The sequence below is a fragment of the Cydia pomonella genome, chromosome 19 (assembly GCF_033807575.1).
Source record: "Cydia pomonella isolate Wapato2018A chromosome 19, ilCydPomo1, whole genome shotgun sequence".
Classification (NCBI taxonomy): Eukaryota; Metazoa; Arthropoda; class Insecta; order Lepidoptera; family Tortricidae; genus Cydia; species Cydia pomonella.
In genome coordinates this window covers 982029-1008658 of record NC_084721.1, presented here as the reverse complement: position 1 = coordinate 1008658, position 26630 = coordinate 982029, and the positions used below count along the sequence as shown (strand labels likewise).

Here is a 26630-nt window from a genome sequence, read left to right as displayed (position 1 = left end):
CGTTTCAGTTGACTGATCGAGTTCTAAGGTTCTAAGCCGTTGCCTATTTAAATTTCACTTTTTAAAATAAATATATCAGCTGGCTTGTCACTGTCAGACTCTCAGTGTCAGTGTCACACGACTGAGCAAAAGTGTCAAAGTTTTCAGGATTTCAGGGCTACGATGACCAAGATGAGAACGTTTTCTTACGTAAATTATTACAGAAAAATATTAAAGAATGCACAATTACGAAGGTATTGTACGGCCGATACTGACAGTAAAGTTAAAATGGAGAAAATACGCAACATCGGCATATTAGCACACATCGATGCAGGTTAGATTTGATACAAAACACTCGAAACTTTTTATTTGTCCACGCTTAGGGCTTTGTTATTTTGTATTTTGCTGCACAACCAGCTTCAAACTAGTTTCTAATAAGGAATCTGATTTGCGACTACAGCAACGAGTAATAAATAAATGAATGATAATTACCAACCATGTTTAGGTAAAACTACAACGACGGAGCGAATGCTGTTCTACTCGGGCACTATCCGTACGATGGGGGAGGTGCACCACGGGAACACAGTCACAGACTACATGGAGCAGGAGCGCCAGCGAGGGATCACTATTACTTGTAAGGACTTAAATATACTTTTCATAAATAAAGTTAGATAGAATATGAATGTTTATAGGCCCTTGTTGCCTAAAAGTCATCATCATCTTCCTCGCATTGTCTCGGCATTTTGCCACGGCTCATGGAAGCCTGAGGTCTGCTTGGCAACTAATCCCAAGAATTGGCACAGGCACTAGTTTTTACGAAATCCACTGACATGTGACCAAGGCTCGGAACCGGTTTTATCTTCATACAAAAAATACCGGTATTATTACGTTCTTTTTCGTTCTTTGGTTTATTATTTCATTTTTAATAGGACTATCTAATAATCTGTAGTTGTTACCTAAATACATGATCCAGTCCTACGTAAAGAGTATAAAATAATTAATAATATTGGGCTATTTCGGGATTTAAAAATAAACCAGTTCCGAGCCCTGCATCTGACCTTCCAACCCAGAGGGTAAACTAGACCTTATTGGGATTAGTCTGGTCTCCTGTTTACCTTTGCCGAAAAGTGACTGATAAATATCAAATATGGTTTTGCGCATAAGTTCCCAATAACTCAAGCCGGGGTTTGATCCCGCAACTTCCGGATTGCAAGTTGCACACTCTTACCGCAAGGCCACCAGTGCTTGAACATTGGAAAACATGCAGAATAATAAATAAATACCAAATATTCGGCCCATCTCTACCCTAAATTAATTAAGCGCCGAAAATCCGCTAGGCCACCAGCAATTGCCTAGAAGGCCATACCCCTTGTTTCCTAAAAGTAAAATACTTTAATTTAAATTACCTTAAGCATTTTTCTTTTATAGTGCATCAGTCCTAAACTTAAGGCAGCATAATTTAATTGCATGCATAAGCCTTAAGTTTAATATAAAATAAGTACTTCTGTTCCACGTTTTTAAATAACTTGCTGATGGAAATTGCTAGTGATATGATTGCTTCTACTTGTTTATTGTAGCTGCAGCAGTTTCATTCCCATGGCGAGGCAGCCAGATCAACCTGATAGACACACCGGGCCACATCGACTTCACCATGGAAGTTGAACAGAGTCTTGCTGTCCTAGATGGTGCTGTGGTTGTGCTGGATGCTTCAGCAGGTAGGTTTCTCCTTTAACTGTTATTCTGATATTCCATAGAATTATAGGTCTCAAGAGTTAACTCTAAATCTTCACACCAAATACAATATCATATGTCAAAGATATAAACTAGAACCATAAGCATTTATGATATCAGGTCACCTAACCTCAAATGTATCTAAATATATAGAATAGTCGAATTACATACTCGCAAACAAAGCACACATACCAGTAATCTTTGATGTCAGGACCTTGAAATTTGAAATAAATAAATATTCTTCAAATGCTGTACATGACTGAAGTGTGAGGGGGTGAAAATGACTTGACTATTATGCAATGAAGGCTAGTGATTCTGTAGATTATAGGATTCCAAATGAACTATAGCTGCCTCAGTTACCCAGAGTCCAATATAATAAAATAAAAAAACAGAATACAAACCACCTGTTGTGTACTTTTTTCAGGTGTAGAAGCGCAAACCCTCACGGTATGGCGCCAAGCGAGCGCGCACCGCGTGCCTCGGCTGCTCTACCTTAACAAGATGGACCGCGGAGACGCCAGCGCGGCACTTTGTGTAGACTCCATCAGAGACAAGCTGCAGGCGGACCCACTGCTGCTTCACGAAGCAGTGGTGCATGAAGGCAGGCTTGTAGGTAAGATAAGATGGTTGGTAAGAAGATTCTTCTTCCTGGCTGTATATATCCCATATCATTTGGAGTTCGCCCTCCTTGTGTGTTTACAGCATATTGTACGGTTTTGTGTTGTCTCCGTATCTACCTCCACCAACCTCAGGTCCTTAGGTCTGACTCCAAGTTGTGAGAGGCCAGCATGAATCTCTTTTTCCCTCCTGAATAGTCATAACACTTCTTCTCATGACATGCCCTTGCCATCTCTTCTTCGATTTTAGCTACTTTGAAGGTCCCTCTTATATATGCATTTATAACATTCTAATATTATTCTCTCCGCCTTTATTAACTCCGCCAGCCCAGCGTAGCATTTTCATCTTTGTATGCAGTTTCTGTTCATCCAGACCCTCAGACTTATCTGTTCGTATAAATATTGAATTTCCTTAGTTGAATTTTAAACTCACAAATTTAACAATACATATAAGATCTTTCTTTTCAAATACCTACTTTGTTTTGCTACAGTCAAAGAGGTTAATTTCCGTATCATTTCGTACCTTGTCACAGTGACAATCAATATGAAAGTCATTAGGGACCTCATATTATTGCTACTGTGACAAGGAAATGGTACTGAAATTCAATTTAACAAGCTGAGCTATTAAATTTGAAATCCGCTATTTGGTTTTAGGCTTAATAGATCTGGTAACAAAAGAAGAAATCATCTGGACACAAGGCCGCGGGCAGAACTTACTGCGGCGCAAATTGACAGAAAAAGATGGCGTTCGATGGGAAAGAACTCTCGAAAATCACACGGCGCTTATCGACCAACTATCATCCTTAGATGACAGTCTTGCTGACACCATTATACAGCAGGAAAGCTTAAACAACTTGGAGACAGAAGAAATCAATGCTGCTATAAGACGATGTACGCTGAAAATGTCAGCATTCCCAGTTCTCTGTGGAAGCTCTTATAAAAACATCGGAGTTCAAACGTTGATGGATGGTGTTATACAATATCTGCCATCACCGTTAGAAGCAAATAGTTTGTATGATTGCTTTGGTACGGACTTAGCGGCGAGGGCGTTTAAAGTACAGCACGATGATCAGAGAGGAGTGCTTACGTTCTTGAGGTTGTACAGTGGAGAGATTGCCAAGGGACAGAAGATTTATAATTTGGGCCAAGATACAAGTGAACAGGTTTGTATATATCTTTGTATTAATATTTTTCCTTAACCCTTTGAACGCCACGCCTATCGTGCGCGTCATCGTGAACCTTGTTGGAAAGCACTAAGGATGGTATTTGTCTGTAGCCGATGACGCCATTGGCGGTCAAAAGATTCTACAATAATATATTTTATTGCGCTATTAACATTATTTCGTTCAATTTCATAGACGAGCAGAACTTTCACTAAGCGAGATGTGTCAGTACAGTACCTATATTGTCTGCTTTTGATTGAGAGTAATTTTGTTTATGTGTGGTCAGTCAGGGTCCCTATACGTGGCGCTGGCGGACGAGTACAAGCCGGTGGAACGAGTCACGGCGGGCAACATTGCTGTTGTCAGTGCGCTTAAAGTAAGTGAACATACATAAGTTTCTGTCGAATATTTCATAATATGTTTACTTGTAAGATTTTATATTACATTGTGACTTCTCGTATAGTGTCATCCATGCTATCAAGTGATAGTTTTTGAATCTTAAGTGCTGGTGGCCTAGCGGTAAGAGCATGCGACTTGCAATCCGGAGGTCGCGGGTTCAAACCACGGTTCGTACCAATGAGTTTTTCGGAACTTATGTATGAAATATAATTTGATATTTACCAATTGTTTTTCGGTGAAGGAAAACATCGTGAGGAAACCGGACTAATCCCAATAAGGCCTAGTTTACCCTCTGGGTTGGAAGGTCAGATGGCAGTCGCTTTCGTAACTTGTGCCTACGCCAATTCTCGGGATTAGTTGCCAAGCGGACCCCAGGCTTCCACGAGCCGTGGCAAAATGCCGGGATAACGCGAGGAAGAAAAAAAACATGCCAACGAGATAAGGTCTACCAATCAGAGTTAAGAGTTTTGCTGTTACGAAATCCTCCATGTAATGTGTCGGGGCACTTAGATGGTTTTCTATTGTCTGACTCGAGCTGTTACAAATTTATCAACGAACGAAAACGAAACGCAAACAAGCAAGCAAAAGTGTTCCAACTGTCTACTTACCATAGGTATAGTCACCTGCAATAATGTGTTACTCTTCGAAGGCCGCAAAAATCTGTGACACGCTCTTATGGCTCCACAAATGAGATCTTGTCAGATATTTTTGCGGCCTTCGTTGTGTAACATATTATTGCAGGTGACTGTACGTCTTATGTTGTAAAAAGCTTACTAAATATGACCGCTTATTTTATGTATTGGCGACCAATATTGTATTATACTGTATTTTATTTTGTGTGAGGAATGTTACGAAAGGCGCGAACTAGCAGGCGATTTTAGTTACATTGCGGACTAGTGAGGTTACATCCAATTCAACCGACCGATCAAACACCGCAATGTAATGAAACTCGCATGCGAGTTCTCGCACCGTCTAAATGAGTCCTAACTCTCGCTTCTCACTCGCCAGGCGACTATGACGGGAGACCTGGTGACCTCGACGCAAGCAGCGGCCAGTCGCGCCAAATCTCGCCTCACTTCATCTTTGAAGGATCCCAAATACGCTGAAAAAGTGATGCCGCCTGGGGCTCGGAATAAATTAGCAGTGGCTGAAACTGAGCCCAGTGCTGAGGAGATGGCCGATGTTTTGTTGGGGATTGGTGAGTTACCTGGTTCTACGTGAGTCGGCACCCCACTACTAGCACAGAGAATTTTAACCTACCTACCTACACTACCTACCTACATTTTGTATTTCCTCCTGTGGCACACAGTATGCTAAAAACTCTTTCTTTAGGCGCACTTGTAATTTATATAATTAATCTCTTAACGATATAGATATTTTTGTTTATAGTTTGTCCGTGTTCAAGAACAAAGTAAGGCAAATTTTGTTTTCTAGAAATTGATAAATTGGTTCCAGTCATATTTTTCATAGTTTTATATGTTTTCTTACCTTACTTGCATGTAGTACACAACTAAACCGGTAATTTATAATTGCGTAATTTACATTTCTATGTAATAGTTTTCTTAGTAACGTAGGAAACTTTAGGCCTATTTTTAGTTCATTTACTTTACATAGTACCTGGGCGACCGAGCTTTGCTCGGTTATAACTATTTATTGTAATATGGTGGTGTATGGGTGATAATCTTAACTACATTTTTTTTTACTAAATTAAACTTATCTAAAACAATAAAAATTAAAAAATTATATATAAACTTGAACATATAAAAATTAAAAAATGTAGTCACCCGGCGAGATTCGAACCCGTAACACTCGTTTAGCAATCCGCGTCTTAACCCGCTGGACCAGACGGACAGTGGCCGGTAACACGAAATTAGCGACCATATTCTGCGTCGAAAGAAAAACGCATGAAAACTCGAAAACACGCGTTTTCCCAAACATAAGAATAATCTAGATAGATTGTATACCCCCAAAAACCCCCATATACCAAATTTCAGCGAAATCGTTAGAGCCGTTTCCGAGATCACAGAAATATATTATATATAAATATATATACAAGAATTGCTCGTTTAAAGGTATAAGATATTAGGCTGTTTGTTTTCTAAATAAATTAAAAAATAAATAGAGGTGGATTGTCAACGAAAACTCTGTAGCCACAGTAAATTTACTGCCATCTTTTGACAGATGATCAAAACTTTTAGAACGCCATTTGACTTTGATCATTATTCTTTCACTGATATGTGTTAAATATCAAAAGCGGCCAAGTGCGAGTCGGACTCGCGCATGAAGGGTTCCGTACCATTTATGACGTATTAAAAAAAATCTACTTACTAGATCTCGTTCAACATTTTACCACTTAGGACACACTTTTTACCACTTTGGAAGTGTCTCTCGCGCAAACTATTCAGTTTAGAAATGATATTAGAAACCTCAATATCATTTTTAAAGACCTATCCATAGATACCCCACACGTATGGGTTTGATGAAAAAAGATTTTTTGAGTTTCAGTTCTAAGTATGGGGAACCCCCAAAATTTATTGTTTTTTTTTTTCTATTTTTGTGTAAACATCATAGTGCGGTTCATAGGATACATCTACTTACCAAGTTTGAACAGTATAGCTTTTATAGTTTCGGAAAAAAGTGGCTGTGACAGAATCGGACAGACAGACGGACATGACGAATCTATAAGGGTTCCGTTTTTTGCCATTTGGCTACGGAACCCTAAAAAGTGGCGCCATCTAATAGATCGAAGGCCAAAGGTATGGCGGTATCGTTTCGAGCGATACTGCCATAGCCTTTAACCGATGCCCGGTAAGATGGGCCACTTTTTGATATTTAACAAAGTTAATACATATAAATTAAATTTTTAAAATTAAATAAATAAAGAATAAAAATCATAGTCAAATGGCGTTTTAAAAGTTTTAGCATGTGTCGAAAGATGGCAGTAAGTTTACTGTGGCTACAAAATGTTCTTCGACCATCCACCTCTATTTCAAATTCTCTTTGTACTACTAGTAGTAGTAGCACTAGTAGTAGTGGTAGTAACATTGAGAATTGAAATTCTCAATGTTTCAAAAATTATTTATTAAAAATCTGCCACTCCTGTACCACACTTTGTAGGCAGATGGCGAAATTTCGGTTATCGATGTTCGCGGTGGGCTCCCAGGCCCCTGCAGTGGTGTGTTTAGTATCACGTGACGTCATCAATATGTAAAAACATATTAAGTTAGCTTGACTAGACCGTATTTACACATTTTTTACTTTTTTTACAGGTACAACCATCCCCGAGCCCGTGTTCCTGTGCTCCATCGAGCCGCCCAGCGCGGCGTCCCAGAGCGCGCTGGAGGCCGCGCTGGGCGAGCTGGCGCGCGAGGACCCCAGCCTGCGGGTCGGCGCCGACGACGAGGCCGGGCAGCTGCTGCTGGCAGGTACAACCATCCCCGAGCCCGTGCTCCTGTGCTGCATCGAGCCGCCCAGCGCGGCGTCCCAGAGCGCGCTGGAGGCCGCGCTGGGCGAGCTGGCGCGCGAGGACCCCAGCCTGCGGGTCGGCGCCGACGACGAGGCCGGGCAACTGCTGCTGGCAGGTACAACCATCCCCGAGCCCGTGCTCCTGTGCTGCATCGAGCCGCCCAGCGCGGCGTCCCAGAGCGCGCTGGAGGCCGCGCTGGGCGAGCTGGCGCGCGAGGACCCCAGCCTGCGGGTCGGCGCCGACGACGAGGCCGGGCAACTGCTGCTGGCAGGTACAACCATCCCCGAGCCCGTGCTCCTGTGCTGCATCGAGCCGCCCAGCGCGGCGTCCCAGAGCGCGCTGGAGGCCGCGCTGGGCGAGCTGGCGCGCGAGGACCCCAGCCTGCGGGTCGGCGCCGACGACGAGGCCGGGCAACTGCTGCTGGCAGGTACAACCATCCCCGAGCCCGTGCTCCTGTGCTGCATCGAGCCGCCCAGCGCGGCGTCCCAGAGCGCGCTGGAGGCCGCGCTGGGCGAGCTGGCGCGCGAGGACCCCAGCCTGCGGGTCGGCGCCGACGACGAGGCCGGGCAACTGCTGCTGGCAGGTACAACCATCCCCGAGCCCGTGCTCCTGTGCTGCATCGAGCCGCCCAGCGCGGCGTCCCAGAGCGCGCTGGAGGCCGCGCTGGGCGAGCTGGCGCGCGAGGACCCCAGCCTGCGGGTCGGCGCCGACGACGAGGCCGGGCAACTGCTGCTGGCAGGTACAACCATCCCCGAGCCCGTGCTCCTGTGCTGCATCGAGCCGCCCAGCGCGGCGTCCCAGAGCGCGCTGGAGGCCGCGCTGGGCGAGCTGGCGCGCGAGGACCCCAGCCTGCGGGTCGGCGCCGACGACGAGGCCGGGCAACTGCTGCTGGCAGGTACAACCATCCCCGAGCCCGTGCTCCTGTGCTGCATCGAGCCGCCCAGCGCGGCGTCCCAGAGCGCGCTGGAGGCCGCGCTGGGCGAGCTGGCGCGCGAGGACCCCAGCCTGCGGGTCGGCGCCGACGACGAGGCCGGGCAACTGCTGCTGGCAGGTACAACCATCCCCGAGCCCGTGCTCCTGTGCTGCATCGAGCCGCCCAGCGCGGCGTCCCAGAGCGCGCTGGAGGCCGCGCTGGGCGAGCTGGCGCGCGAGGACCCCAGCCTGCGGGTCGGCGCCGACGACGAGGCCGGGCAACTGCTGCTGGCAGGTACAACCATCCCCGAGCCCGTGCTCCTGTGCTGCATCGAGCCGCCCAGCGCGGCGTCCCAGAGCGCGCTGGAGGCCGCGCTGGGCGAGCTGGCGCGCGAGGACCCCAGCCTGCGGGTCGGCGCCGACGACGAGGCCGGGCAACTGCTGCTGGCAGGTACAACCATCCCCGAGCCCGTGCTCCTGTGCTGCATCGAGCCGCCCAGCGCGGCGTCCCAGAGCGCGCTGGAGGCCGCGCTGGGCGAGCTGGCGCGCGAGGACCCCAGCCTGCGGGTCGGCGCCGACGACGAGGCCGGGCAACTGCTGCTGGCAGGTACAACCATCCCCGAGCCCGTGCTCCTGTGCTGCATCGAGCCGCCCAGCGCGGCGTCCCAGAGCGCGCTGGAGGCCGCGCTGGGCGAGCTGGCGCGCGAGGACCCCAGCCTGCGGGTCGGCGCCGACGACGAGGCCGGGCAACTGCTGCTGGCAGGTACAACCATCCCCGAGCCCGTGCTCCTGTGCTGCATCGAGCCGCCCAGCGCGGCGTCCCAGAGCGCGCTGGAGGCCGCGCTGGGCGAGCTGGCGCGCGAGGACCCCAGCCTGCGGGTCGGCGCCGACGACGAGGCCGGGCAACTGCTGCTGGCAGGTACCAACATACATCAATGTGTTTTGGTGAACATCATATCAGCCGGCTCGGAGCCTGCTGCAAGTTACAATACATTTGGTCTTATTCCGTATATTCTCATTAGGTAGGTACGTAGGGTACAAAACCTTTTACTAGTAAACAAACTTGTCCTTATTTAGTAATCCAACATAAAAACAACGTTTATCTTCCAGGTATGGGCGAACTCCACCTCGAAATAATAAAAGAACGCATCATCCGCGAATACAATATAGACGTCGAACTGGGTCCGATGCAGATCGCGTACCGCGAAGCGCTGGTCGGCAGCGGCAAGCAGACCATGGCGGTGGACCGCAAGATGGCGGGCGCGAGGCAGCAAGTCAAGGTCACGCTGTCGGCGCGGAATGTTAAGGGCGTTGCATCTGATAAAGTATTGAGGTTAGTATACTTCTATAGTATTCAAGGGTCAATAGGGTTGAGAAGTTTTTCAATCTTTGTGTGTAGCAAACTTTAGCAGTTGACCGAAAGATGGCGGGCACGAGGCAGCAAGTCAAGGTCACGTTGTCGGCGAAAAATGTTACTAAATATGCCCTTAGGGCATTGCATCTGATCAAGTATTGAGGTTGATATACTTCTATGGTATTCAAGTAATAACTAGGGTCAATAGGGTTGAGAAGTGTTTCAATCTTTGTGTGTAGCAAACTTTAGCAGTTGACCGAAAGATGGCGGGCACGAGGCAGCAAGTCAAGGTCACGTTGTCGGCGAAGAATGTAAAGGGCTTTTCTGCTCATAAAGTATTAAGGTTAGGGTAAGTTGGCGGCAAGCAAATTATGGCAGTGAACCATAGACTAATAACGCTAGACCGCCAATGCCCTTGACCAGTACGTAACCAAAACACTGCTTATTTTCGTAGCCGACATCTAGTGCTAAGTAGTGTATTTATCAGTATCGCTACTTGACACTAGATGTCACGAGTGTCGCGACAGACGAACAGTGTATTGCTCAACAATTCACAATTAACATTACAAGCGGAAGCACTTGAAAATAGAGTTCCGGTTAATTCGGTTATAATATAAGCTGATAATGCAATATATGCCGATAATGCAATATTGCATTAAGTTCCGCAAGCGCCGTGATCGTGGAATTCATCTGTTGACGCCGCGTCATGCCTCATCCTCTTTCCGAGGAAGTTTTAAGTATTCTGCGTCACGCTTTCGGAACAAGTGCCGCCGCCAGTGAGAAACCTGCAAAGTATTCATAGTTTTAAGACAAAGCTTAAACAGTACTTGCTCAATCACCAGCTTAACCAGGAAACCTGCAGATTGGAAACAAGTTGCTCAAGACTATTATTACTTACCACAATGTTTTTGTTCCTTCCGCAATGGAATCGACACCATTCCCCACACACCATCCTTTTATTTGAGTTGATTATGTTACTATTCGTTTATATTTTGTTTACGTATTTTAGTCAACTTTGTTTTATGATTTTCATGATCGAAAATGGATTAAGATCATGAGACTCATCTTATTATTATGTTTGTCAAATCTGTCATTGAATTTAACTTTTCTTTCCTTTTGTCTGTTATCTTCCGTGATTATTTCGCACTCGATGGTTTCATCGGAAGATCAGCGCTGGAAGTCGCCAGCAACATGCTGAGATGAGGCCATTTCGTGACACTTTGCTCTCACTATGTTCTCTTTTATGTATGTCTATTACTGTTTGTGTGTTTATGAATAAAACAAATTCTATTCTATTCTAATACGAAACAGACGATGGGTTATATTACAAGATAGCGGGCACGAGACAGCAAGTGAAGGTCAAGTCGTCGGCAATGAATGTCAGCGTTTTGTCGTTCACAAGTTGGGCAGATTCGTATAGGCCTCGTAATTTAGGTGAATGAGTTACGTTCAAGTAAGCATTGCTCGGAGCAATGCTGAGCTGAACAGAGTCGAGAATGACCGAAAGGAGGAGTGTCGCCCCACTGTCAAAACGGTGCAGTTTGTACTTATGACATGCGGAGGTATTTATTAGTCTTGTGTATTAATGAATGATTGGATATGATTACAATTTGAGTATTTGTTGTGTCGTTTTACCCAGGATGGACAAGTCGGCGGAGAGCGCGGCGAACCTGGCGCACCTGCACCCGCGCGCGCTGGCCGCCGTGCGGCGCGGCGTGGACGCGGCGCTGCTGCACGGGCCCAAGCTGGGCTGCCCGGTAACTTCACTTGGTGTTATAATATGCCAACATGCCGTGATGTAATGTGTTGTTTTCTAATTTCATTAATGCTCATGGGCATGGTGGCCATAATGATTTTTTCAAGTAGCTATAAATGAGTTTCACTTTTATAATACTGACGTTTATATTTTTAATTTATTATAAATTTAATTCGACGACCGGTTTGGCCTAGTGGGTAGTGACCCTGCCTACGAAGCTAATGGTCCCGGGTTCAAATCCTGGTAAGGGCATGTATTTGTGTGATGAGCATGGATATTTGTTCCTGAGTCATGGGTGTTTTCTATGTATTTAAGTATTTATAAATATTTATATATTATATATATCGTTGTCTAAGTACCCTCAACACAAGCCTTATTGAGCTTACTGTGGGACTTAGTCAATTTGTGTAATGATGTCCTATAATATTTATTTATTTATTTATTATTATTTATTTATTATTATTTATTTAATTTTGTACACTATTTCAATTACAAAGATTTTAAATTGTCAACCTTATGTTCCAGATGGTGGACGTCCAAGTAACGTTGCACTGGTTTGAGGTGACGCGCGGCACGTCAGATTCCGTGGTCGCCGCGACCGTTGTGCAATGCTTAAGGAAGGTAACACTTATTTTAGATTTAAGTATTCATTTCATAATAATAAATGATTGCTATGTACATTAAATACAACTTCATCTTTTTTAAAGCCTGTTCCGAGGCCAAAGTACCACTAGATGGCGTTGAGCTTTAATTCCATGCCTAAAATTCCTCATGTAGCCTATAGAAATATTTTATTGACCACTATCAAATATAACTCGGTATAAGATGAATAAAAAGGCTAAGTAAAAAGCGTGCCACGAAAAATCAAGAAAAATGTATGCTCGATTAGATGGCGTCATACCTTTGGCCTTTACTCGAGTAAATGGCGACACCCTTAGATATTTAACAGATATCAGTGAAATAACATGGGTCAAGTAGCCATATGCGTAGTCATTCTAAGAGTTTTAGTCCTGTGTCCAAAAATAGCATAAAAAGTTGACTACAAAGTACAAATTTACTTTGACAACACGACTCTGTACTAAATTCTCTTTGCTAATTCTCATGGCAGGTGTTTGAAGAAGCAGAAGCCATGCTGCTAGAGCCGGTGATGCTGCTGCAAGTGGTGGTCCCCGAGAGCCACTCCGCCCGCGTCATGGCGGACCTCACTCGCCGGCGCGCTGAGATACTACACGTTCAAATGAGGCATCACAATAAGGTACAATTCATTTTTATGCCAGTCAAAATTGAACCTTATCACCGAGCAGGATAGGTGATCATATCAGACAAGAAATAAGTTTTTGTCAAAAATTTCATTTTTGGTACAAGTTTTTGTTGCTGAGTTAAATTTAAGCTGGAAAATTTTGAAACCCAGTCGTCAGGAGATTATACTATTCGGTCGTATAGCTTATAAGGAGGAGCGTATGATCTTGTCTGTTTGGTTATGGCATTCGCCGTAGCTCTTAGTGCCATAATTTTGATTTGAAAATATCACCCTAAATTTACTTTTTACCCACTTTGAAATGTCTCTCTTATCCACAGGTAATAGATAGCATTACCCCACTCTCAGAACTACTGGGATACTCCTCGACGCTGCGATCGCTTAGCTCCGGACTGGCTTCCTTCACCATGGAGTTCCATTCGCACCGACAGATGGCGCCACACGACGAGGAGAAGGCTATACGCAGTGTCACGGGATTCTAGCCTTTATATCATTAGATACACGACTGAAGTTAGTCTACCCATCTTTGGCATATCTAGGATACTCTACGCTCTGGTCGCTTAGCTCTGGACTAGCTTACTTCACTATGGAGTTTCATTCGCACCGACAGATGGCGCCACACGACAAAGAGAAGGCAATACGCGATTCTAGGCTCTATGATATTATTAAACACACAAGTCACGTTGGTGTACCCATTTTCAGAACACCTAAAATACTCAACGATGAACGGTCCACGTGCTTAGTTCTTGACTGGCTTCCTTCACCATGGAGTTCCATTCGCACCAACAGATGGCGCCACACGACGAGAAGATAGCTATACGGAGTGTTAAGGCCGAATATTCCGGAAGATCACCGCTACGAGTAGTAGTAGATAGCGTCACACAATCAAAACGTGGAATCAGGCGCGGATACAAGATTTGGCTTAGGGGGGGGCCATTTTGAGAAAATCATATATTTTTGGTAAAAAATAAAATTTACTCAATTTAGTAATGTGAGAGCCAGGGTTTTAGGGGGGGGGGGGGCATTGCCCCTATGCCCCCCCCCCCTTGTATCCGCGCCTGCGTGGAATCAATTTGTAACCTTTATGATCAATAAAATTATAGCTATGTGCGTGTAGTGGGGGAACTGAAAACGTAAGCTGTGCTGGCAAAAATGTGAACTTTCTGGTCTAAACTTTCATTCAACTGTCAAAGGCGGAAGGCACACTGCATCCGATTCGCACGTCGCTCCGACGAGCGAGCGCCATGTCGATGTACATAGATGGTAAGATCCTATAGATGTGCTATACTGCTATACGCGATCGCCCGTGAGGGACACAACATACGCAATGCGACAAAATTAAAAACACGTTTTAACATGACAACATACCAAAAATAAACTACGTAATTTAGTCGGGTTATTTGTTGCCCACCATAAACTATACTAAAATTTACGGTGGGGAAAAAAAAATTGACTGTTACAAGTACAAACAATATCTGCTACTCCTACTGAATGATGTCCAAAATTATTAATAGTTATCCAAAGTTGCTTATAGTGGTTGTTTTCTGAATTATTTTTCTCACTTCACCCACATGTGAGAGTTTCTCTTTTGCCCTATGGTTGACTGGTAGAAAATGCCTTAAGGTGCTAGTGCTGCATTCTGGCTCATTATGTCCGCCATTTGTACTTATTTTTATTGTGCAATAAAGTTTATACATAAATAGATAAAGATAAATGAGACTATTCCGTTCGGTCATTTCCCCCTATGTCTGATCCAGTTATACTAGATTTATGTCGCTTTAATACCCGCATAGCGTTGTCTCGCTTAAACATTGGAGCGATGTGCGAATCGGATGCAGTGTGCGCCAAACAGCGAACGTGAGCTTTAGCCGCCAGGTGGGCGCAACAGTGCATACGTCCGAGGAATTGAATGGAAGTGAATTCGAGTGAGCACAGGATTCTCCAAAGTCAACATTTGTGATGACGTTCATGTGAATATGATATGAGTGTGGGCTGTGTGTGACTCGCAAGTCAAAATATAGATCGTATGGTCATATTATTAAAGGTCGTGGATGACACGAACTACAAATATTAGTACAAAATGTAATATACTTTAAAATATGTTATTATCATGATTGTATTTCTAGGTTAGGTAATTAAAGACAGATCCTATTAAACGTTATTTATATTACTTCCAAATCCGTTTCAATTTACAAATACTTATATTTCACAAACCCATTTTTTTCTTTCTTATTTCTGTCAGCTCTGTAACAAAGAAAGACGCTTTTAAAATTCGTGGCTAATATTTAAATTAAAATACAGCACGCAGGATGCAAACATTTATTTTTCCCGAAAATTAAAAAAGACAAAAAAGCAAAAAGATTCTCTCCGGCGGGGAATCGAACCCCGGTCTCCCGCGTGACAGGCGGGGATACTTACCACTATACTACCGAAGACGTTGCGATTATTGTCGAAATTAATCTGATACTCAGTACATTTGACTACGCCAAAACTAATTTAAAAAAACGGGTCAGGTAGCAGACAAACAGAGAGTGATGCATCGCATTTATAGATATACAATACCAATTATTTTTTAATCGCGTTAAGTGGAATATAGGGTAAGGGTGAGAATGCCGGTAAAGTGTAACAGTAAGTTGCTCTCGAGTCATATTTAGTCTGCTTTACTCTACCTACTGGCCTTTCTATATACCCTATGCATGCAATAGGCATTACTGAAATAATCGACTACTAGATTACTAATAAATAATCTGCTCCAAGCCAGATCTGCTTCTACTCTTGCCGTGGATATCACGGCGTTACGCACATATCGCAGGCGTAGAGTTTCTTCCTACCCTACTAACTTGCCCTGAGTATGTCCAGTTCGGCCCGCAGCGCTTCCCTCCTATACGCCAGCCGCACATTAGGCACGTTAGTCCTCGTAATATCGTTGCCAGCGGGCCCGTCCAGTAAATAATCGGCTCCGAGCCAGATTTGTTTCTGTTCGTGCGGGAACCCGGACATGATGACGGAGTTGCGAGCTAACTCGCACATATCGCAGGAGGAGAATTTCCACGCTTGCGCTGCAATGCTGTATTCTTCCATTAGGGGTTCCTGTACAGAGATAAGATGGTTTGAAGGAGATAAAACATAAAAGGCAGTGTGGTTGTTGAGACAATTGAATAAATAGTACGTGCATATTTTTCCTTTTTCAATTACTTAGCACAGATAGCACGTAGTTATTCAATTTCAGCACGTTTACCGCAAAAATATAAATTTGTAGAAAGTCTTAAGTCCAACACTATTGAACTTGTAAGCATTCGAGCGGCAAGAACGTAGATCTTCAAAACTCGACGTTCACCTCAGCCCCAGTGCCAGTGCCCAAACACTAAAATCCGACGCCTCATTACGAGTTGGACAGCAAGATTTACGCACTTGAAGCTCTTTGTCTCAAAAGTTTGGTGACGAGTGAAGAACTCAGGTAGCGGGTTCAGATGGAAGTTGAGGAACAGCTAGTTTTTGCTAAGTGGAGACGTGACTATGAAGATCGGTTCACCTTGGTGTAGTGAAACTGCAGTGGATCATCGGTGGATAACGTGACGCGTAGACCACGAGCGAAGAACTCAGGTAGCGGGTTCAGATGGAAGTTGAGAAACAGCTAATAGTTATTGCTAAGTGGAGACATGACTATGAAGATCGGTTCACCTTGGTGTAGTGAAACTGCAGTGGATCATCGGCGGACAGCGTGACGCGTAGACCACGAGCAATGAACTCTGGTAGCGGTTTCAGATGGAAGTTGAGGAACAGCTAGTTTTTGCTAAGTGGAGACAGACTATGAAGATCGGTTCACCTTGGTGTAGTGAAACTGCAGTGGATCATCGGTGGACAGCGTGACACGTAGACCACGAGCGAAGAACTCAGGTAGCGGGTTCAGGTGGTAGTTGAGGAACAGCGAGTTGTTGCTCAGCGGAGACATGGCGATGAAGATTTGGGCCAGGTAGTATAAGTATTGGAGCACGGGCACCTGATGAAATAGAATATGTATTAGAATTAGACTTTTTCTGCAGCTACGGATCCTAGTGTTAATGGTTAGTTTTGCTTATTTATTTCACATATAATTAACTCTTGTCGATGTAACTGGTGAAACTTGTGGCTCTCCCCATCTAAACTTAATCTCGGCAACAATATTTTGTCGGATATGAAACTGGGGCTGAAGATCCCTACATTCCCTACACTTCTCTTAGGAATTAAATACTGGGGAGAGAAATAATAGTAGTCTTTACAATTGTGTAAATTGTGTAGGTATTTGTACTGTTACCTTTCTGAGCATGAGCCCGTGGGAGATATTCTCCGCGAGCAGGAATCCGGCGGCAAGGTGAGTGGAGGGTCCGGACTCACCACAATGCGGCCGCAGCACGAATGTATTCAAACCCTGAGACCTGTAGGGCAGTGACATGTCGATCAAACGTGCTGAAGAAGAATATTTTACGCTGTTTTTTTGCCAATCGTAATTTCGATCGTCTTATAACGAAAAGAGAAGAATACCAAATTGAATCGATGAGAATTGTAGTCAATGCAAAAACAAAACACTCCAAGGCATATACTGCAGTTTCCCAATTCTGCCTCAGGGCAGTAGGTTTATAAATATACGTTTAGATCTAACGAAGTCACTAAGCAGTTAAAGGCTTTCGCAAACGGGGGACCTTTAAATTAGTTAATGTTGACTGAGGAGATCGTGTTCCTATCCTACTTTAGTAATACGAACCTCCGCAGCTGATTGAGCACGACCATGTTGGCGTACATGTAGTAGAGATAGTAGACGTAGGGAGGGTTTTCCTCGTTGGTCCACTCGGCGGGACGCCGCACGTCTCCGGCCAGGAGCGGGTTTTCTGGCTTCGACTCGTCGTCTACGCTGTCGAACGCTATCACGTACTGAAGACAAAGATTTCACAAGTAGGTATTTTTGAAAGTTATTTAGGCAAATTATTTTATATTCCACATTAATCCCACTGCATAAGCGGCGCAGCGCCATATTCTCTCATTCTTTGGCCACATCGCCAGTACAGAAAACTAGATGGACTCATCAGGTCTACATATGGGAGAGTATCCCATTTTGGGCAGTTGTCCAAAAAGAAAACAGTGGCAAGGTTAATTCGTGAGTATCTGTACTCTAGACATCCAGAGTACCTACAGATGCCCGCGAATACGACTGGACGGAAGCAAGTTTACAGTTCAGACATAAAGGTGCACTAAGGGCAGTATGTTGGATGGATAAACGAAGTCTATAAAATATGAACGTAATGTAACTAACGTATACCTTGAGGAACTTGTGTAGATCCGTGTTGGAGCTGGGATCAATGGATACCTCGAACAGGGGATTGAATAGGTTGTTCAGGAACTCCTGGAAATTCTTCAGCAGCTTGTTCTCTCGATAGATGTCACTGTGGAATACGAGGTCAATTATTTAGCGGGGTAGGTATAATTAATTAGGCTCGCTTCTTGATATCCGAAGTATTAGAATTCAGGTTTACAGTGTAGGTGATGAACTGATGAATTTTAAAATTATTGGATATATTATAGAGTTTGGAACGAAACAGCATTATAGTAGAAGTTCAGTCTACAGCTAGTAAGCAAAATTGGCTAAAGATCTGAGGTTTTCTGAAGCGTGCCGTTGGAGACAGAGAACACTAAGTCAAAAGTAATGTACACTCAAGGAGCTCACTAGAGTCTCGGCACCTGCACCACCCATCTCACATGCTCGGAGTAGACGTTGTTCTTCACCGCCCACGTCGCCAACTTGCTCCACTCCATTTTGTTCTTGCAGTAGATGGAGATACGAGGCTCTATGTACGTGTATTTACTCTCCTCTATATCTGCCATCACCTCCTGGCGAAAGAAGCGAGATTTAACACCATGTACATGGATTCAATTTTCACATAGGTAAGTATTAAGTACATACCTTCATAATCTTGGAGAAGAAGAAGCCGTTCTGGTAGTTATCGGTTTTGAGGAATACCTCCCGCAGCCGCGACTCGCCAACCGGATTGTATTTGGCATTAAATTTGTCGAATCTATGGAACGTGTTACGATCCTGTAAAATTGAATATTTTTCGATACATAGACAAAGGATAACCTAAAGGCGAAAAGTAGTGCAATGTATTGTAGCCATAATATCAAAAAATAGACGGTGCTACTGCTCTAAATAGTCAACCGGAAAGAAAATATTAATTAGCATTATCTAATGTCTTAGTATTTATTTGTCTACAGTTTATAGAGCAGAGGTCTCCTGATGTTGGCGACATGTCAGATAATTTTGTAAATAGTTTGTAGATCGTTCAGAAGCTTTAGAGCTACCTACTCGTACTTATGTGGGTGGCCCTATCCTTGTTGAAGCAAATAGACGACAAATCTCTCCTGGCTTGCACGTAATCTAACACCGATAACCTCATTACCTTCGAAAGACTTAAAATTTTAGTTGCTTTTTCTCGTTTAACCTCTGGAGTACCAAGGTTCCTATACTAGTGTACACATTACCCCCAATGCAATTGAGTAATTATTAAATAAAACAAATAGACGCAACAAATACAATGTTATTTTCTAAAATCCTCGATTCCAATTTGACTGCCAATTTTTCTTGTATGGTGGGCACAGGGCTAGTTAGTAAAATTCAAATTTTTGCCACTCTGATCAAATCAGGTGGTGCCTCTCTAAAAACTTACCGCATGAACGTCCAGTATATCCACATTGAGATCATACGCGTCCACCTGTATGCTCTCGAACACCGCCTTGAGCGTCATGGGCTGCCCCTTGTCCATCGTCACCACCTTGTCGGAGTTCTCGCGCAGCGTGCGCTTGATGAAGCGGAGGAGGTGCTTCTGGTTCATGCTCGAGGCTGCGTGGATGTGCACGTCTACTTTTCTGAGATTAAGAACTATTTATATAAAGGATTCCGACGAGTGCTTTATTGTGATAACGGATAAATAAACTCCAGGTCTATAATATGGAGAAGGTAATGTAAAATAAGGATGATACGATATAATTCTCAGTTCGATATTGTGATTACGTCCCACTATTGTGTATCTGCGCCGGCAGGAAGAAAAAATGCGTGCCGTACCAACCAACTAACTTGATCGTTCGCATTAGATGTCTACTCTAGTAATGAAATGCTAACGTCTGATGGTCACAATAAGACCTGGATAAACCATGTTGACTAACATATCATTCAGTATTTTTTTTCATGGTCAATAATGTTTATAAAGGTATGTTTTCCTTGTTACTTGATGTTGTAAAAGTCCCGATGTGGCACGGCCTTCTGCAGCGCCTGCTCGTGGAGCTCGTTCAGCAGCACGTGCATCTTGAACTTGGCTGAAAGGAACTGTAGGCGCCGGAAGCAAAATGACGTCCTGCAGATAACAGAAATCCAGTTAGGTGCATAACCTTATCCACGAAACTGTATGTCTAGATTTGCAGGTACGGAAGTCGAATTTAAACCGTCGTGAGTCATACTAACACTAAGCTAATTATAGTTTAATGAAGACCCTGAAATATGTTGCGAAAGTGACTATAAATAAGTGACTTAAACCGTATGATTAGCTAAGTGTTAGGTATGGGAGTTTTTCTCAACTACAATGGAAAATGCTTACTAAAATAAACATCGACTTGAAACGTTGAAAAAATGTGCTTAATAAACGAAATAAAATGCGCTTGTACGGGACAGTTCATGAAATGCTCCAGTAACGGGTGTTTCTACATATATTGTATTTTATAAGGGATGTACTGGGATGGGGTTTGTCGACCTGTCTAGCCTAGTGGCTACCCTGCCTATGAAGCTGAGATGACGCACCTGGCCGTCCACCCAGCGGTAAACAAAACTAAACATGAGCACTCACAGCGGCCCATCTCTAATCATGTCAATGAGCGAGTTGAGGTCATCGACAAACTGCTGGAAGGAGGCGTAATTGTAGGCCAAGGAGCGGTCGTTGTTGGCGTCGGCCTCGGTCCGGTAGAGGCGCACTTGGCCGTCCACCCAGCGGTAGGCGTAGTGCCGGCTCGGGGGCGTCGCGCACTCCCAGGGGTCCATTGCTTTGCCTGACGAATAACATGAAAGCTTTAGACTGACACAATGATAATATAAACCAGTTGGAATCGTTGCGCATTGCGCATCGTAATGAAATCGATGCGGAATGGCCGGTCGAAGTATCTTACAGATGACGCCAGCATGGGTTTTACCTGTCCATACTACGAATAGTGCCAAATTCTTGTTTTTGTTTGGAAGTCTTTGGCCTGAAAGCTATCACATTAAGTCAAACCTCTGTGCGGAAAGATAAGAGTCGTGGAATATAAGGTAACTAATATATTCCAATTCTTCTAGACAGGTAACCTGTGCTGGCGCCATCTATACAAACCTTTGACAGTTGCCAACCCTATTGTTCAAGTAATCGCAAGTGCGTGGTGATTTTAGCGATAATAAGAGCGTGCGATCCAGAGGTCGCCGGTTTAAACCCTCGCTCGTACGAAAGAGTTTTTCGGAACTTAAGGAAAGCATCGTGAGGAAACCGGGCTATTCTCAATAAGGCCTATTTTTTTCTCCTGGTTGGAAGGTTAGATGGCTATCGCTTTCATAAAAACTAGTACCTACGGCAATTCTTTGGATTAGTTACGAAAGCGGAACCCATCAGGCTCCCATGAGCGTGACAATCGGCCGGGGACAACGCTAGGAAGATGATGAATCGGTTCAATGGATTAAATAGACGGAAAAACTTAGCGTTACGCAGGTATAGATGCACCATTTTTTCTTTATTTGTGACTTTAATTTTAAGATCTGCTTTAAATGCTCACAAGCAATTGCAAATGGTATGTCTAGCTGGCTGTCAACGTCAGACAGTCGGATACCCGTAGACTTGTTCAATACTTGCTCCGTTGGACCTGGAATATACCAAATTAAAATAAATTATTATTTCATTAAATATTATACACTTAGGATGTTGGGCACTTTGGAATAACTTCCTACGTTGTGCTTTCAGTTGTAATTCTTACACAAACTACATGTCCATCATGTCGCCTACGGTGTGTTCCACGTACACTACCGCTCCGGCAGAATTCGATCATAGTAGTACCACATGGCAGCCACACGAACGCCGTTCCTAACGCAATAGAGCTTGCGTGAACTATACGAGGCAGCGCTCAATTTTGGTGAGCACTTAGGGGTTTCCAATTTAGGGTTACCTCTTGCAACTTCGAAATTTATTTGGCTATTTTTCATATGACTGGACGGTTTTTTTTTAAAACGTCGGTTTTTTCAAGGGTTACAAATTTAACGTAACTTCTACAGGATGCACTTTTGAAAAGTAAAAAAAAATTAATAGCAAAAAAGCGTTCGGTCAAATGAAAAAATGACAAATCAAACCAGACAAACTTTTAATCAAAGTTGTAATAACATACCCCCATTAGGTTACAAGACGTACTTAAGAGCGACGTAAATTTGTAAAAACAGATATAATATAAAAGCTTACTGTTTAAATTACTCTTGAGAAGAGAAGACGCCGAAGGTCGGCGGGTGTGGAGGCTAGAGTACGGCTTGTTCACGACCTCGGAGGATACCACGTGCAGGCTGAGGTACTGCTCCACTTCGGCCTCAGCTGGAAATCAATCAATTATTTACTTCACTATTAACACGACGCGAGTGATTTAAAATACACGCGGTAAACCTTAAACATGTATTTTATGCATGTAAGTGCCATGTGATTACATATCCGCTGTCCGCAAGCTTTTGTCGATGAAGGTGAGCTGATACAGATGATCAAGGGATCCCCAGTTCAAGGCGTTGAACATAGGTTGAGAACCTTTCGTGAAATAGGTACCTAGTATACCTACCCAGGCGTTTAGAACTTCTTCATGAAGCATACCCTATCCATTTCCATTTTTCCTGTCATGTCTAGTACCTATGTAAGGCAAATTAAGTTAGGTAATAGCACAATCGCTCTGCGTCGATGGGTCTTTCGCCTCATCTGTCAATGTCGATTCATACTTTCAGTGAGATTTGTGCGTGGCCGCCAACAAACTGGCTACTCCAGTTTTGCGCTTTTTTTTGTACTTTGTAACTGTGTAATTATTTTATATGAATAAATGAATTAATAATAATAATTTGATGATTGCATTCGCTGAAGGATCTAGTGTAAATTGCACAAAGGTAAGATTTAATTTATTGCGTTCCCCAAATAAAAAAATATTCATTCCGAACACTTCGTCAAAGTAGACATTCGTTAGCACGTTAAACGCCTTTTGCGTGAAAGCTGTCAAGTAAGCGTACACTTACTCGCACGGTGGCTCCTCATTGCGTCTTCCGCGTCCATGGACGAGCGTCGCGACGAGGGGCTGCTCTCCGCCAGAAGCTCGGACACCTCATGAGAGAAGGATTGGTAGCTCAGCGCCATGTAACGCTTTCGGATTTCCAGTGCCTGGACCAGCGCTCCGGACGCTTGGTTTAACTCTTCGATGGGCACCTGACGCAAAATTTAAAGTAAGAACACAATATTTTGTTGTCTTCTTGTAAGTTAAGAAAAAACGAGTTAGGGGCCGCAATTTAGAGCGGTATAACCAGAAATTACGGTCTACTATTTCTGACAAGCAAGTCACTGTTGTCAGTAGCTATAATATATTTTCATCTATAATGATCTATCGTCTATCTTATCATTGAGCTAACCTTAAATTTAATTCAATTCAATTTCAATTTATTCATTCATAACAATCATAACATTTACTCATTTCATTTATTTATTCTTAGTCAATTTACAAGACGTAAAGTCATACGATAAAACGTTACCTAGGTCCGCGGGAGCGGGACGAACGCTACTACTTATCATGGGCGTCGCACGCCGATGGGCTAGGGGGAGGCAGTTGATATGTGGTTGATATGGCCGATGGCCAAGGGGTGGGGGTAGCGGCATATATTCAGTTACAAATTTTATTCTCTAGGGGGAGGCAGCTGGCGACGCCCGCGCTACTTATAACACGTGTCATATCATAAGCATGGGGTCATACATTTGACCAAGCATAAAGGCTTTTGAGCATGTCAACAACCTCCGTCCATATTTTGAAATGTAAACAAATTGATCAGCATTTACCCCGATGCGATGAAGCCCGACAGAGGCCCGGCGTTGGTAGAAGCCGAGGCCATTGGGCCTGCTGTCGCCCGGTGGCGGCAGATCCTCCAGCTCCGTCGGAAGCGGTCGTCTCTCCTGGTGGTTTCTATATGTTCGAACCGATATTAGAGCAACAAACAGAAGTTGTTCGAATTATCCCAAAGATATCATTCCCAATGCAAACTAACTAATGGTAGGTGGTATTTGCTAGAGGCTACATATTATCACTATATGTAAATTTTAATGGTAACATTGGTAACTTAGCAACTTGTAGGTATGAACAAAATGGTCCTTCGAACCTCAGGTTAAGTAGGTATACTACCTTCTGCCCAGAGGTACTGACATGCCATTGGAATGTTTCAAACATTGCGAAATTTCCACAAGGAATAATTTCAATAACTTTACGTACACAATCAGCTGCAAAGAAGTGACCTCCCGCCCTGCATCTACCTGTATTAGGTACAAAAAATTTCATTTCCTAAAAAAAGGTAAAAATAACCGGCCAAGAGCATGTCGGGCCACGCTCAGTGTAGGGTTCCGTAGTTACTCTTCCGTCACAATAAGCTAAACTGGAGCTTAAAGTATAGTAAACTGTTAACCAAGGGATGAAACGGTACCTTTCACCTGAGTTAAACAAATAGGCAAATTTGCATAATCAGTACCTAATTAAAATAAGTCTTTTTACTATGAAGGGAAAACTTTTTGCGATAACTCAAAAACAGCTAAACTGATCATGTCCGCTATAGTTTTCATTTAATGTCTTTCTTAAGCTCTACTTCCACGATTTTTTTCATATTTTTTGGACCTATGGTTCAAAAGTTAGAGGGGGGGGGGGACACATTTTTTTTTTCTTTCGGAGCGATTATCTCCGAATATATTCACTTTATCAAATGTTTCTTGAAAACCCCTATTCGTTTTGAAAGACCTTTCCAACGATACCCCACACTCTAGGGTTGAAGCGAAAAAAAAATTTCACCCCCACTTTACGTGTAGGGGAGGTACCCTAAAAAAATATTTTTTTAGATTTTATTGTACGACTTTGTCGGCTTTATTGATTTATATATCCATGCCAAATTTCAGCTTTCTAGCACTAACGACCACGGAGCAAAGCCTCGGACAGACAGACAGACAGACAGACGGACATGGCGAAACTATAAGGGTTCCGTTTTATGCCATTTGGCTACGGAACCCTAAAAACGGAAATGATTGAGTATTTTTTCGAACTTTTAGAAATCTCTCCGTACCTAACTTGCACACATTGCGTCAGTATCAGTCATTTAAAACATGTGTTATGTAGATAAATAAGCCACGTGACTTGGTAAGTTGGTATGCTGATTATCAAACAATCTTCAATATTTATGTGCCTCAGATATTAACTAAACGAATTTACAAAGGCTAACAAAAGAGGAGTATTTATTTGGGCAGTGGTGTAACTACAACAGAGGTCTGAGGCAAAATTATCAAATGGGGGCCTATGCTCACGGTCTCTCGGTAAAATTGAGTCCCCTCTCAGGCCGGGGGCCCGTAGTATTTTACCCGCTTTGCCGCCCTATATAGTTTTGCCTTTGTGTAACTGTATAGGGTCCGTGCGCGTTGGAGGGTCTGCCATCTTGTGGCCTGAATCGAAACTATAAACATGTACACGTCACGTGTTTTCTTGTGCATAGTAGGCTCTGCCATCTTGCGGGCTACATCGGAACAAAAAAACATCACATTTACGCCTCGCGCCAATAATCTGACGGCTCCTTTGCCTCCTGGGCCTCCTACAGTTCATGCACGCTCCCTATAAGTGTGTATGGAATAAGGTCAACCGGGATAAATACCTACAACTCTGGATTAATGGTCTATTATTTAATCCTCGAATACAGGTAATCGGAACGCCCTCTGTTACATTTTATTTCAAAGTAAAAAATAACGGTTCACTAGACCCCATACTTTAGTTGCATTTATCCCGCGGTGGACCTTAAGTATTTTTGGACTGAGAAGTGCAATCAATACCTTGGTGAACGATCTCCAGTCAAATGCTGCTTGCCAATCATGATTTTACTGTTTTAGAGGTCAAATACTATACTTTTATTTAATTTATCCCATTATCTTAATGAATTGAAATGTTTACATATTATAGGTTATGTTGACAAATTCAATGTTATTTGGCACTGACGGCGGTTTAACAAAAAGTTTTGCTGTTGTATAACGGTTGCTTACGCGGTATGGAGGTTGCATTCTTATTTTACTCCATAACAAAAACAAACGAATTTATTATAACGGAAATTTATTACAACGTTAATATTATTAGAATCTCTTGTGTTCGTCTGTGTGTAACGTTTTGATGAGTTCTTTTTTTTGTTTTATAAATATATGGGTATATAGGCATTTTCATTTTAACTTGTAATTTAAAGCGCGACTTAAACTATGGGGTTTTGTGACAATGCTAACCGGCTGTTAATTAATGGTACACAGTTAAGTGAAAATGCCCATGCCCCATATTCAATTTTATATACTGATACAATTTATTTTATTGAACGACATTAAACACTGGCATCTAGTAGTGAATAGAATAACTAAGTAATCTAGGGTAGAGTATTATCTATTGCCCCGCAGATGGCGTTAAAATTAAATTTTGTGCTGCCATCTAGAGATAAAAATTCAAACTACCTTGACACCCAAGCTAGGAATTAAAACTTTAGTTACGCTATTGGCTACTAGATGGCGTAGAAATCATTAGTGGAACTGACATCTAGCGATGAAATGCCGAAATAACTTTATTAGCAACATCTTACGACGGAATTAGAAACTTAACTACATCTTGTCAACACCAGATGACGCTGACATCAGAAAAATAATGTAAGCAATCAAATCTATAGAAGGAGTCTTTTGC

At 43.4% G+C, this 26630-nt stretch overlaps 2 protein-coding genes and 1 non-coding gene across 4 annotated transcripts; 1 reads left to right on the top strand and 2 right to left on the bottom strand.

Annotated features, from left to right (window-relative positions):
* The first annotated feature begins 69 nt into the window (after positions 1–69).
* LOC133528110 (ribosome-releasing factor 2, mitochondrial) lies at positions 70–13530 on the top strand. The gene is made up of 13 exons (XM_061865334.1): positions 70–313; positions 485–613; positions 1557–1694; positions 2135–2323; positions 2982–3490; positions 3777–3866; positions 4898–5087; positions 7159–7314; positions 9378–9600; positions 11261–11378; positions 11903–11998; positions 12486–12632; positions 12956–13530. Exons 1-13 carry the CDS (start codon positions 163–165, stop codon positions 13115–13117), a joined length of 2298 nt encoding a protein of 765 aa, XP_061721318.1. The 5' UTR covers positions 70–162; the 3' UTR covers positions 13118–13530.
* Positions 13531–14781: 1251 nt separating this feature from the next.
* LOC133528330 (AMP deaminase 2-like) lies at positions 14782–26036 on the bottom strand. Of its 2 annotated transcripts, none has more exons than XM_061865682.1 (16): positions 25751–26036; positions 23735–23858; positions 22927–23113; positions 22124–22249; positions 21450–21536; positions 20501–20699; positions 19889–20014; positions 19331–19529; positions 18571–18702; positions 18334–18497; positions 17977–18052; positions 17377–17543; positions 16930–17050; positions 16168–16635; positions 15476–15725; positions 14782–14879 (listed from the first exon to the last, which is right to left on the bottom strand). In XM_061865682.1, the coding sequence occupies exons 1-14, from the start codon at positions 25789–25791 to the stop codon at positions 16444–16446; spliced, it is 1941 nt and encodes a 646-aa protein (XP_061721666.1). In that variant the 5' UTR covers positions 25792–26036; the 3' UTR covers positions 14782–14879; positions 15476–15725; positions 16168–16443. The 2 variants fall into 2 exon arrangements, with proteins under 2 accessions (XP_061721666.1, XP_061721664.1); XM_061865680.1 differs by having other exon boundaries at positions 17929–18052; positions 25751–25913.
* On the bottom strand, positions 14999–15070 carry Trnad-guc (transfer RNA aspartic acid (anticodon GUC)). Its single transcript has one exon. It is a non-coding gene; the product is annotated as a tRNA-Asp (tRNA).
* Positions 26037–26630: the final 594 nt, after the last annotated feature.